Genomic DNA, 13119 nt, shown 5'->3' on the forward strand with positions numbered 1-13119 from the left:
AGTTTTGTCTGGCATGATCTGTTTTTGACAAACCCATGTTGGTTTTTGTTTATGACTTTGTTTTCCTCTAGGTCAGGGGTTCCCAACCTTTTCTATACCCTGCACCCCTAAAACGCTTCTGATATATTCTCACACCCCTTACAAAAGTAAATAATTATATGCATATAATTATGCATATACACTATAATTTTGAAACTTCTATACTCAAGTTTTCGCACCCCCTGGAATATCATCTTAAACACTCAGGGGGTGCAAACACCCCCAGTTGGGAACCCCTGCTCTAGCTGTTCGCTGATTTGTTGCTTATATTTTCCAGAATCTTCCCAGGTATTGAAATGAGGCTGATAGGTCTGTGGTTTCCTGGATCTTTTTTTTTTCTTTTTGAAGATGGAAACTACTTCAATTCTTTTCCAGTCCTCTGATAGTTCCCCAGTGCTCCAGGATCTTTGAAAGATATAGTTCAGTTGTTCTGAGATCACATCTGCCAGTTACTTCAGAACCCTGGGGTGTAATCCATCTGGTCCTGGTGATTTGATTTCGTCTAGGGTGGACATGTGCTTGAAGGCCTAGACACGCCAGAGGCATGTTTGTTGCGTTTTTTTTGTCCCTTTGGATGCATGCTTCACATGTGTATGTGTCTTGGGGGGGGCTACAGGCCTGTTCAATGTCTGATGACAGATCCGACTCAGCCATGTTATAAAGCTGATTGGTCATATGGTTAAGGCCAGAAAGAAAATTGAATGATGCTGGAAAGGCAATCCAAATGGCAGGAGTATTATTTTTTATTATTAGTATTATTAGTATTTTTTTAAGGAGATGGGGGGAGGGGAGGGTGCAAATCAAAGATGTCCTCAGCACAACCCACAATTAATACCCCCAACAGGCGATTGCTGTGTACTACAGCAGATATGCCAGGCAATTGTCAAATGGCTGGTTGACAGCAGAAATTCCAGTCACGAAATGGTCGTGGATGAATCACCGGCATACAAGGCGCGGGAGTAAAAGATTACCCTTAAAGCGCCGCTTCGCTAGTTGCCCCCAAAAATGGCACAGGAACTCACTCCGTTCCTCGGTGCCGATGTGGCTCAATGAGTCCTTTGAAGTTAGGCGCGGGAAAGGCAAAAGCCCTCAGCGCCTCCGCAGTCGGCCATTTATCTTCAAAATGGCACGAGTGGGAAAACCGTTCTCCAGCACCTGTGCGGTCGAACCGAAGCACGCGAGCACTAAGAAGTGCTTCGCTGCTTCAGTGCAGCGAAGCCGGTAATAAATATCACAGAGTATGCCTTGTATGTTGCTGCCTATTTTAACTTACATTCCTCATCAGATTTTTATGGTATTGTTTTTGATAGGTTGGATTGTTTTTTCCTTTTGTGTAAAGGAGGAGTTTTGTGCAAAAAACAAGTTAAGCAGTTCTGCTTTCTCCCTGCTGCTTGTCACCTTCTTGCCACATTCTCCCATTAATGGATCAATCGTTTCCTTGACTTTTTTCTTGTTTTTTACATGTTGAAAGAAGCTTTTTTGTTATTTTTGACTTTTGTCATAAGCCTTAGTTCATTTTAAGCATTTACTTTCCACACATCATCTTTGCAGGCATGGGCTCTTTGTTGATAATCTGATTTAGTTATGTCCCTTTTTTTCTTTAAATTTATTAGAGTTCTTTATGCAGCCATGCTGGTTTCTTTTGAGAGCTGTTATTTTTCTTCTTCATTGATATTATGTTAGACTGGGCTTTTATAATCTCACTTTTCAAAGTTTCCCAAGCTTCTTGGGTTGTTTTCCCCTTGAGCATTCTCATCCATGGAATTCTTCCCAAGCTCTCTTTAATTTTATTGAAATTAGCTCTCTTAAATCCCAAGACTCTAGTTTGACTTTGTTCTATTATTTGTGCTTGCATATTATGTTGAATTTCAATATTGCATGATCATTTCCCTACCCCCACCCCAAGGTTCCTGTAGCTTCAACACCTATCATTTCATCTCTGTTATTAAGAACTAAATCCAATATGGCTGATTCCCTAGTTCCCTTCTCTGCTTTTTGGGAGACAAAGATGTCTGCTAGGTTTGTCAGGAGCCTGTTTGATCTTCCACTTAGTGCAGAGTTTGTCTCCCAGTTGATGTCAGGGAAGTAAAGTCCCCCATTACTATTGTGATGTGCTTCCTACATACAGTACCTTAGTTAAGTGATTAATAAAAAAATTACCGTATTTTCCGGCGTATAAGACGACTTTTTAACACATGAAAATCTTCTCAAAAGTCGGGGGTCGTCTTATACGCCGGGTGTCGTTCTCCTGTAACCAGGCAGACCAGCCCGAAAGGCTCTGACGAGCCTTAAATGGCTCTGGCGATCCAAGCTCTGACGATCCCAGCTTTGCCTGCTAATCAGGCAATTCAGCTGGGATCGCCAGAGCCATGGAGAAGGGAAAAACTTTTCACCCTCCGGCTTGCTTACCTTACCTCAGTGGTTGGGGGTCAAACAACCCTTTCACAGGGGTTTGGCAGGTGGTGCAATACAGAAAAACGAGCGCAGCCCTCGCCATCCGGAATGAATGGTGCTGTTGTGGCAGTGGGGGAGGGGGCGGCAGAAGCGGGAAGAAGCGGCGTTTGCGATGGCTGGAAGCTGTGGGAGTGAAGCACTACTTTCATTTGTACGGCAACAGCATTCCGCCTTGATATATTTGTGTCAGGAGTGGCGCAAGGCAGCCCTCCTCTCCTGTTGCCTGGGACTCAGAGTGGTAAATGGCGTCTGATCCGGAGAGCAGCTGGATTTTGCTCTCTAATCCGGATGCCAAATCGGCCCCCTGCAAACTCTCGTCTCTCGAGGAGCGCTTCCTGAAGCGGGGCTGGAAACTTTGGTTGGACTGCTTGAGAGGGAGAGCTTGCAGGGGGGCGATCTGATGTCTGCAATGGAGAGCGGCACCCAGCTTTTTCTCTCTCCGCTGTAAGAGCGCTGTAAGAGCGGCAGCCCTCATCTCCTAATGCTTGGGACTCAGAGCGGTAAATGGTGACTGGTCCGGGGAGCAGCTGGATTTTGCTCTCATTGCGGACGCCAGATTAGCCCCCTGCAAGATCTCGTCTCTCGAGGAGCGCTCCCTGAAGCGGGGCTGGAAACTTTGGTTGGACTGCTTGAGAGGGAGAGCTTGCAGGGGGGCGATCTGATGTCTGCAATGGAGAGCGGCACCCAGCTTTTTCTCTCCGCTGTAAGAGCGCTATAAGAGCGGCAGCCCTCATCTCCTAATGCTTGGGACTCAGAGCGGTAAATGGTGACTGGTCCGGGGAGCAGCTGGATTTTGCTCTCATTGCGGACGCCAGATTAGCCCCCTGCAAGATCTCGTCTCTCGAGGAGCGCTCCCTGAAGCGGGGCTGGAAACTTTGGTTGGACTGCTTGAGAGGGAGAGCTTGCAGGGGGGCGATCTGGTGTCTGCAATGGAGAGCGGCATCCGGCTTTTTCTCTCCTCTGTAAGAGCGTTGTAAGAGTGGCAGCCCTCATCTCCTAATGCTTGGGACTGCAAAATCCAGCTGCTCCCCGGACCAGTCACCATTTACCGCTCCGAGTCCCAAGCATTAGGAGATGAGGGCTGCCGCTCTTACAGCGCTCTTACAGCGGAGAGAAAAAGCTGGATGCCGCTCTCCATTGCAGACATCAGATCGCCCCCCTGCAAGCTCTCCCTCTCAAGCAGTCCAACCAAAGTTTCCAGCCCCGCTTCAGGAAGCGCTCCTCGAGAGACGAGAGTTTGCAGGGGGCCGATCTGGCATCCGGATTAGAGAGCAAAATCCAGCTGCTCTCCGGTCAGACGCCATTTACCACTCTGAATCCCAAGCAGCAGGAAACAAAGGCTGCCTTGCGCCGCAAATATAGCAAGGCAGAATCCTGATGCTGCACTTTCAGCAGACAGATGAGGGCTGCCTTGGCCATCGGCTGACGCAAATATACCAAGGCGAATGCTCATGCCGCACAAATTCAAGTAGTGCTTCGCTCCCACACTTCTTCCGGCCCTCAGTCTCTCAGGGAGATGCTTGACTTCCTCTCAGCCCCAAGACACTTGCTGACCCATGAGATGAGAGAGAGAGAGAAAGAGAGAGAAAGAGAGAGAATCAGAATGAGACAGAGAGAGAAAGAGACAAAGAATGAAAGAGAGAATGAGAGAGAGAGAATCAGAGTGAGACAGAGAGAGAAAGAGAGAGAAAGACAGAATGAAAGAGAATGAGAGAAAGAGACAGAGAGAATCAGAGAGAGAGAGAGAGAATGAGAGACAGAGAAAGAGACAGAATGAAAGAGAATCAAAGAATCAGAGAGAGAATGAGAGAGAGAGAGAGAAAATGAAAGAGAATCAGAATGAGAGGGAGAGAGTGGGGAGAGAGAGAGAAAGAGGGGGAGAGAGAAAGAGAGGGAGAGAAAAAGAGTGGGAGACAGAGAGAGAGAGACAGACAGGAGGGAGAGTGCCTGAAGGACCCCATCCCGTACTGGGAGTCCAGGTGCTTCAGCAAGCGGTGCACTGGATTCGTATTAGTGGTCCGCGAAATTTAAAATTATGAAGTTGGTGGTCCCTGAGGTCCAAAAGGTTGGGGACCCCTGGCCTAAGACCATCAGAAAACACATATTTTTGATGGTTTTAGGAATAACTTTATCGTTGGGGGTCACCACAACATGAGGAACTGTATTAAAGGGTCGCGGCATTAGGAAGGTTGAGAACCACTGCCTTAGCTGCCTGCCTTGCTTCGCTTGCCTGAATCCATTCCAACAGCAAGCAACTCCCTGCCTGCAATCAAGCAGGCAGGGAGTTGTGGACTTCAACTCCCAGAATTCCTCAGCCAGCAAAACAAAGCTGGCTGAGGAATTCTGGGAGTTGAAGTCTACAAGTCTTAAAGTTGCCAAGGTTGGAGACCCCTGTTCTATTGGGTAAGTTTTTTTCCCCTTTGGGATCTTTAAAAAAAAAATAGTTAATTGGGTTTTTTTTTTAGTTGTTCTTTTTTAGACCTAGCCATTTAAAGTTTAGGAAGTTTTAAATTTAGCTTTCATATAAAAATAAAATAAAATAAAATAATATTTGTGCAGCTTTCTGAGATTTAGTGTGTTTCTGTAGTGTTTCACTCTAACTACACAAACACACAAAATCTCACAAAGCTGTATGTGGAATTTTGTGTGTGTAAAGTGTGAAAGTTGGGTTTTTGGGCTTTTTGTGGGTGTGTGAGGTTCCTGCTTGTTGCAGGGGCCATTTTGGGTCTAGCACAGCTGCTTTTACATTGTGGATGAGCCAGTTGTGTTGTGTTGTGTTGTGTTGTGTTGTGTTGTGTTGTGTTGTGTTGTGTTGTGTTGTGTTGTGTTGTGTTGTGTTGTGTTGTGTGTGTGTAAAGTGTGAAAGTTGTTTTTTGGGGCTTTTTGTGGCTGTGTGAGGTTCCTGCTTGTTTCAGGGGCCATTTTGGGTCTAGCACAGCTGCTTTTACATTGTGGGTGAGCCAGTTGATGTTTTTTAAATTTTTATTTGGTGTGCGTTGGAAGAGGGGTAGTCTTATACGGCGAGTATAGCCCAAACCCTATATTTTAACAGGAAAATTTGGGGGTCGTCTTATACGCCCAGTCGTCTTATACGCCGGAAAATACGGTATCTCTTTCCTCTGTTTGGTTGGGTGGCCTGTAGTATGGCAATGCATTTTTTATATTGACCTAATATGCATTCAAGACAGTTTTTATCATTGTTGTGCTCTATTTCTGTAGAGATATAGTTATTTCTTATATATAATACAACTCCACCTCCTCTTTTATTTGGTCTGTTTCTTTTAAATAATTTAAATCCCTCTAGCTTTCTATTCCATTTCAAGTGAACCATTTTATTGAGTTATAAAGTATTATAAAATACAAAATATAAAGTAAATAGAAAAGCAGTGGGGTGGGGGAAAGGGGAAAGAGAAGTGAGGAAAGATAAGAAAGAAAAGGAAGCATTGACTTCTCTCTGTTACAGTAAAATAAGGCATTAACATCAAATCACAACTTTTTGCTTTTTCATATTATGAACAATCCATTTCTATAAAAATCTATCAATCTACTTGGTAAAACCCAAAATTCCATTTGTGGGTTTCATCCCACCAAGTTTCCATAATGGAAACAATAACCAATACTGTTGTCTTTTAATTCCCCTTTATAACCAATTATTTGATCTCACAATTTACTTTCCCAAACAGGTCTCATAATCACTGATCCACTGATGTTCAGAGAACTATAAAGTAAATAAATCAACATACAACAGATGACTTGTGGGAGGATGGGAAGAAATAGAACAAATTTTCCCAACATATTTAACATCTTTTTTGCTCCCCCCACAATCTGTTTGCTGCTCGGCTACTGTGATATTTCTTGTGTACGGAAGCATGATTCTCTGCTCTTCAAATACTGGGTTATAACAATGCCATTTGTTTAGGTTTGACCTTGTAAATTAAGTAATTTCAAGTAATATAGTAAATCAACTATATATGTAAGATGACCAGAAGCAACCACAATATTATGAGAAAAAAGGGGCTACTTTAATGATTCAACAATACAACTTTGTATGTACTTCTGCTTGTTGTGAACCATCTCTTTCAACAGAAATACATAGCCCTGCTATATACCGTGTTTCCCCGAAAATAAGACCCTGTCTTATATTTTTTTGAACCCTGAAATAAGCGCTTGGCCTTTTTGCCATGTGTTCAAAAGTCCGATTGGGCTTATTATCAGCGGATGTCTTATTTTGGGGAAAACAGGCCATTAGTACTTTTCTAGCTACTCACCGGTAGATTAGATTTAGATTTAGATTTTATTGAACTTTTATACCGCTCCTCTCCCAAAGGACTCAGGGCGGCGTACAGCCATATTAAAACACATATAAACCACAAAATTTAAGAACAATTTAAAAACAAATACATAAAATTTGGCCCACGAAATTAAAAACTAACAAACACCCAATTTAAAAATTCCTATTAGGCCAGCCCGGCTTGTTGGAATAAAAGAGTCTTCAGGGCGCGGCGAAAGGTATATAGGTCGGGGATCATACGAACCTCTAGGGGCAGCTCATTCCAGAGGGCTGGTGCCCCCACAGAGAAGGCTCTCCCCCTGGGTATCGCCAGTCGACACTGTTTGGCTGACGGCACCCTGAGGAGCCCCTCTCTGTGGGAGCGTATTGGCCGGTGGGAGGCTATCGGTGGCAGAAGGCGATCTCGTATATACCCCGGTCCTAAGCCATGGAGCGCTTTAAAGGTGGTAACCAACACCTTGAATCGCACCAAGAAGCACTGGTTCCCCATCGGGAACCAGTGCAGCTTGCGCAGGAGAGGTTTTACATGGGTGCACCATGTCGCCCCCCCCCCCATAATCACCCGCACGGCCGCATTCTGGACCAGTTGGAGCCTCCGAGTAATTAGCATTTTATTATCTTACCTACACAATTGATCTAACATCACTTGTTCTACCACAGCTTGTTTTTTCCTTTCTGCTGCTACTTCTTCCTGCAAAGTAACCATTGAATAAAAATGCCATTTAAATGCCATTGCTACAAGTGTAATAAACCACAGGATTAAGCACTCTTAACAAGAAGCAGTGAGGAATGTTATTTTAAAAACAAAACAGATATAAAACACTACCTTGTTATAAGGTTTTACAAATAATTAATGCAGAATCTTAATCTAGGAAAAACCCCATCATTTTTATTGAATTGGGCAGATTTCATCAAAAGGAAATGCTAAAAATAATATTAATTTTGTTTCAAATTGGAGTCAGACATAATAATTTATCCTAAACTGTAACTAAAGTAAAATTTACTCATTGTGTAGTTGTTAAAAAGCTGTACCAGGAAACTCAGATTCTAGTCTACCCACATACACAGAAACCTTCTGGAGGACTTTGAGAGTAGTTTTCTCTGAAAGCCACCTCACAAAACTTTTTTAAGAGAAATAAGATATAGCACTATGCACACTGCCTTGCTTTCCTAAATGAAAGGGGGAAGATAAATTTAATAAATAAAGAAATATTTCTTAGTATCTATTCAGCCATCAAACCATGCATGAACATGCTGACATGAAACTGGTTCTATGCCATCTTTTTTTTTTAATTTTTAATTTTATTTTAATACAAACAATCCATCTTCCATTAAACAGTGTGTCGTATGGGTACAAATGTCTTGTGCAATAACAATTAAAATTTACAGCTATATTCATTATTTATTTATTATTAATATTAATATACATTGCATGTCTAATACTGTAACAATTCTTTTCTTAACTTATTTCTATAAGCCATCTTGATACATATTAAACTCAGAGTTTCAAATTGTTTAAATAATGTTTTGTTTAAATTCTTAATGGAAAATAAAAATAGTAAGAACTGAAAATAGTTTCAATAGCAGTACCATTTCATTTATTTGCATCCCACATTTATTAATTTTAAAATAATTCAAGCAGACAAATATCTAATATATCTTCCTAATTTCTCTACAACAACAATCCTTTGAGGTGGGTTGGGTGAGAGAGAAAGTGACTGGCCCAAAGTCACCCACCTGGCTTTCATGGTTAAAATGGTACTAGAACAGACAATATTCCATTTTCTAGCCTGGAGCCTTAAACAGTAGACCAGACTGGCTCCATTTCATCTGTGCACAATAAAAAATCATTATTAAGTACTTAAGCTAGAAGGGCACTATACCAAGTTATATTGGGTTAATTTTATTTATTTACATTGCTTAGCTATAACAATATATCCTAATTTTCTAGCACTTTAATTTAGCCTACTAAACTTACAACATCAAATTTTCTTATACTATGCTGCATAGTATATGGTTTGTTTGTATAACCTTGCTGTAAAAGGGCTTTCTCATCAAGAACTGTGAATTCATCCAGTCTTTGTTTTTCTGGTTGTAAATCCTATATGGGAATAAAACATAATATTTGGATAAAATTGGTGATTCCAGTGAGTGTTATCACTACTATTTATTTCATTTTAATTCCTTGCTGCTAAAATGTGCACAGGAAGTAACCTAAACATATTTCCTATATCTAACTTTTCCCCTTGAATTTTTGAGAAATTCAAAAGAATATAAATACTGAAACATTGAGACATTCATAAATCTTGCATACAGCAGCTGTTTCTACTAAAATAAATAGAAACCCATTATGCAAAACATATTAAAGTTATCTCTGACCTTAAAGGAATTACTACAACCACATGGAATCAGCGTAGCACACAAGCCAACTAAAGCCCTTCAAAACATTCCAAGCAAACCAAATGACCCAATAGCCCCATAAGAAATAATGGGAGTAATCTACAATATACAGTGTATTAACTGTAGCAACCACTATGTAAGACAAACAGGCAGAAGACTGGCATAACGTATCCATGAACACCAACTAGCAGTTAGAAGACATGCTGAAAACTTTTTAATTTCATAAGATGTGGTTTCAACTGGGAAACTGTGACCATCCTAGAAGACCAAGCCAAGTCCTTATCAGTGCAAACTCAAAAATCACCAAGGGCAAAAATGAAAACAGCAAATTAGCCAGGCAACTATATCCAAATTAAAATGCAAAGAAATGGAACATGGAACTATAAAACAAAGGGGGAAATACAATGAGCTTCAAAGGGAAAAAATGTAGTTGAATAGGTAGATGTTGGAAAAAGCAGAATTTGGGTGTGGGAGGGTGGGGAAAGACTTAACTCCTACATTAGTCCAAAACAAAAATCTATTCACTATCTTCTAGATTGTTCTTATTATATCTTATGCACACTTGCTTTAGTGAAGCTAATCTCCCTACAGTATTTTAGATACAGTTATTATACTGGGGTAATATATGTATGTTACCTTTTTTTCAGCTATCTTGCCTGGAAGTTCATGAAACAGATTATTATTTATTTTCTTTTTTGAAGCTCTCTGAGAATACTGCTTATAACCCTCTTTCATTTCTGTTTCATATTGCTGATACTTCAGCTTGTATATGTCTGTTGGGAGTGGCAGATTTTCTGGTATTGTTTTTTGCTCCTTTGAAGAAAGCTATAAATAAATAATCAGAACAGTAATAATGGTATAGTATCTGAATCAATTAAACGTAACATTTAAATATTTATCAATTGTCCAACTCAAGATTGTTCAGATTTGCACAGATGCTAGATGTAATTGCAAATCTAAAGCAAAAAATATTGAAAATATAAAGTTACATTTTTTACTAATAGGATTTGTTTCAGAGTAGAACAAATATACACGTATCATCACCATCATTACAAAAAAAAGTCCATAATTGTTATTTTAAAACATGATTCGTTTACTTCTTAAATTATTTACCTCAATTTTCTTCATGTCAGGTCTCCTTGCTATCTATACAGTAAAAAGGGAAGAAAATATATATTTACAGTACTCTCTTCTTTAAAAATTCATTATTTAAACTAATTAACAAAATGTGATATGTTTTAATAATGAAGAAAAAAATCAGAATATCTTATTTCTATACCGCCTTTCTCCCGTAGGACTCAAGGCGGTGTACAGTCAAGAAAAATATAGACACACAAACATCATAAAATTGCTAATTAAAATTATTACTTAGTTTGGTCAATTAAATAAAACCCAGAATTAGATAACATTTAAAAAATCATTCACATGTTCGTATGTTTAGCCCCGCCTGTTGGAACATCAGGGTCTTGAGGGCACGGCGGAAAGCACGGAGATCAGGGATATTCCGTATCTCCGGGGGCAGTTCATTCCAAAGGATTGGAGCCCCCACAGAGAAGGCCCTCCCCCTCGGAGTTGCCAGTCGACATAATTTGACTGACGGTACCCTGAGTAGTCCCTCCCTGTGAGAACGAACTGGTCGGTGGGAGGCTATTGGTGGCAAAAGACGGTCTCGTAGGTACCCAGGTCCTAAGCCATGGAGCACTTTAAAGGTGATAACACCTTGAATCGCACCCAGAAGACCACTGGGAGCCAGTGCAGCTCGCGTAGGAGAGGTGTTACATGGGCGTAACGAGCTGCGCCCATAATCACCCACGCGGCTACGTTCTGGACCAGTTGGAGCCTCCGGGTGCTTTTCAAGGGAAGCCCCATGTAGAGAGCATTACAGTAGTCCATACGGGAGGTAACTAGGGCATGAGTGACAGTGCGCAAAGCGTCCCGATCCAGAAAGGGACACAACTGGTGGATCAGGCGAACCTGATAAAAGGCACCCCTGGCCACGGCCGTCAAATGATCTTCTAAAGATAACCGTGAATCCAGGAGGACACCCAAGTTGCGGGCCCTCTCTGTGGGGAGCAAGATCTCATCCCCTATTGTCAGTGATGGTACCAGCTGACTATACTGGGACGCCGGAAGCCACAGCCACTCGGTCTTGGAGGGGTTGAGTCTGAGCGTGTTTCTCCCCATCCAGATCCGCACGGCCTCCAGGCAACGGGACATCACAACAAGGGCATCATTGGGGTGGTCTGGGGTGGAGATGTATAGTTGTGTGTCATCAGCATACTGATGAACACTCACCCCAAAACCACGGATATCTCGCCTAGCGGTTTTACATAAATGTTGAACAGAAGGGGTGAGAGGACTGACCCTTGCGGCACCCCACAAATAAGGTGCCTCGAGGTCGACCTCTGCCCCCCTGCCAACACAAACTGCGAACGGTCAGAGAGGAAGGAGGAGAACCACCGAAGCACGGTGCCCCCTAATCCTAACCCCTCCAGCCGGTGCAGTAAGATACCATGGTCGATGGTATCAAAAGCCGCTGAGAGATCTAATAGGACCAGGATAGAGGAGCAACCTCTGTCCCGAGCCCTCCAGAGATCATCCACCAATGCGACCAATGCCGTTTCCGTGCTGTATCGTGACCTGAAGCCTGACTGGAACGGATCCAGATAGACAACTTCATCCAGGTATCGGGGTAGTTGTCAACAACCTTTGCAACAAAGCCAAGATTGGAGACTGGACGATAATTTGATAATATAGCCGGGTCCAGGAAAGGCTTCTTGAGGAGGGCTTCACAACCGTCTCTTTCAAGGCGGCGGGAAAGACACCCTCACTCAGAGAAGCATTTATAATCCCCTGGAGCCAGCCTCGTGTAACCTCCCAGGAGGCCAGTACCAACCAGGAGGGACACGGGTCCAATAAACATGTGGCAGCGTTAAGCTTGCCCAGAATCCTGTCCACGTCCTCAGGAGCCACAGAGTCAAACTCTTCCCAGATAACGCTCTCAAGACCTGCCCCCGTCTCCTCCCCTGGATCTACCCAATCGGAGTCCAGGCCTTCCCGAATCTGAGCGACTTTATCATGCAGGAATTGTACAAAATCCTCAGCTCGACCCTTTAAGGGATCTTCCCGTACCCCCACTTGAAGTAGGGAGCGGGTCACCCTAAACAGCGCAGCTGGGCAGTTCTCTGCAGATGCAATAAGAGCGGAGAAGTAGCTAGACTTCGCCGCTCTTATCGCCACTAGGTAGGTCTTAATATAATATCTCACATGTGTTCGGTCAGATTCAGATCAGTTTGTCCTCCAATCGCTCTCCAGGTGTCTTTTCCGACGCTTCATCTCTCTCAGCTCCTCGGAAAACCAAGGAGCTAGACGAGATCAGCATCGGGTCAGAGGCCGCAAAGGCACGACGCGGTCCAAGGCCCCAGTAGCCGCCCTGTCCCAGGCGACCACCAGGTCCTCAGTCGAGTTGTGAGCCAGAGTCTCAGGAAATGGCCCAAGCTCCATCAGGAACCTTTCGGGTTCCATCAGGCGCCTGGGACAGAACCATTTGGTTGGTTCCGTCTCCCTGCGGTGGGTGGAAGTGACTTGAAAGTCCATGTGAAGGAGAGAATGATCAGACCATGACAAGGGCTTGATGTCTATATCCCCTATTCTTAGATCATTCAGCCACTGATCAGAGACAAAAATCAAGTCCAGAGTGTGATTCCCCAAGTGGGTGGGGCCTTGAACTACCTGGATCAGGTCCATGGCCATCATGGAAGCCATGAACTCCCAAGCCGTCTCCGACATCTCACCAGCGGATGGCAGGTTAAAATCCCCCATAACAATAAGTCTGGGGGTTTCCACCGCCACCCCGGCTATAATGTCGAGCAGCTCAGGCAGGACCGCTGTTACGTGGCAGGGAGCCAGGTATGCAATCAGTAGGCCCATCTGAA

The 13119-nt window shown here is 43.1% G+C and overlaps 1 protein-coding gene across 1 annotated transcript in view; it reads right to left on the reverse strand.

Moving 5' to 3' along the window:
• CAPS2 (calcyphosine 2) overlaps positions 1-13119 on the reverse strand; it is a 41297-nt gene that overhangs the window by 17280 nt on the left and 10898 nt on the right. The window contains exons 5-8 of the mRNA XM_070947298.1: positions 10298-10330; positions 9821-10009; positions 8763-8885; positions 7408-7475 (exon numbers count right to left, since the gene is read on the reverse strand). Coding sequence (XP_070803399.1) covers positions 7408-7475; positions 8763-8885; positions 9821-10009; positions 10298-10330 — 413 coding nt within the window. The remainder of the gene's footprint in view (positions 1-7407; positions 7476-8762; positions 8886-9820; positions 10010-10297; positions 10331-13119) is intronic.

This window comes from Pituophis catenifer, unplaced genomic scaffold (assembly GCF_029215685.1).
Source record: "Pituophis catenifer annectens isolate HBS135680 unplaced genomic scaffold, rPitCat1.0.hap2 SCAF_7, whole genome shotgun sequence".
NCBI lineage: Eukaryota > Metazoa > Chordata > Lepidosauria > Squamata > Colubridae > Pituophis > Pituophis catenifer.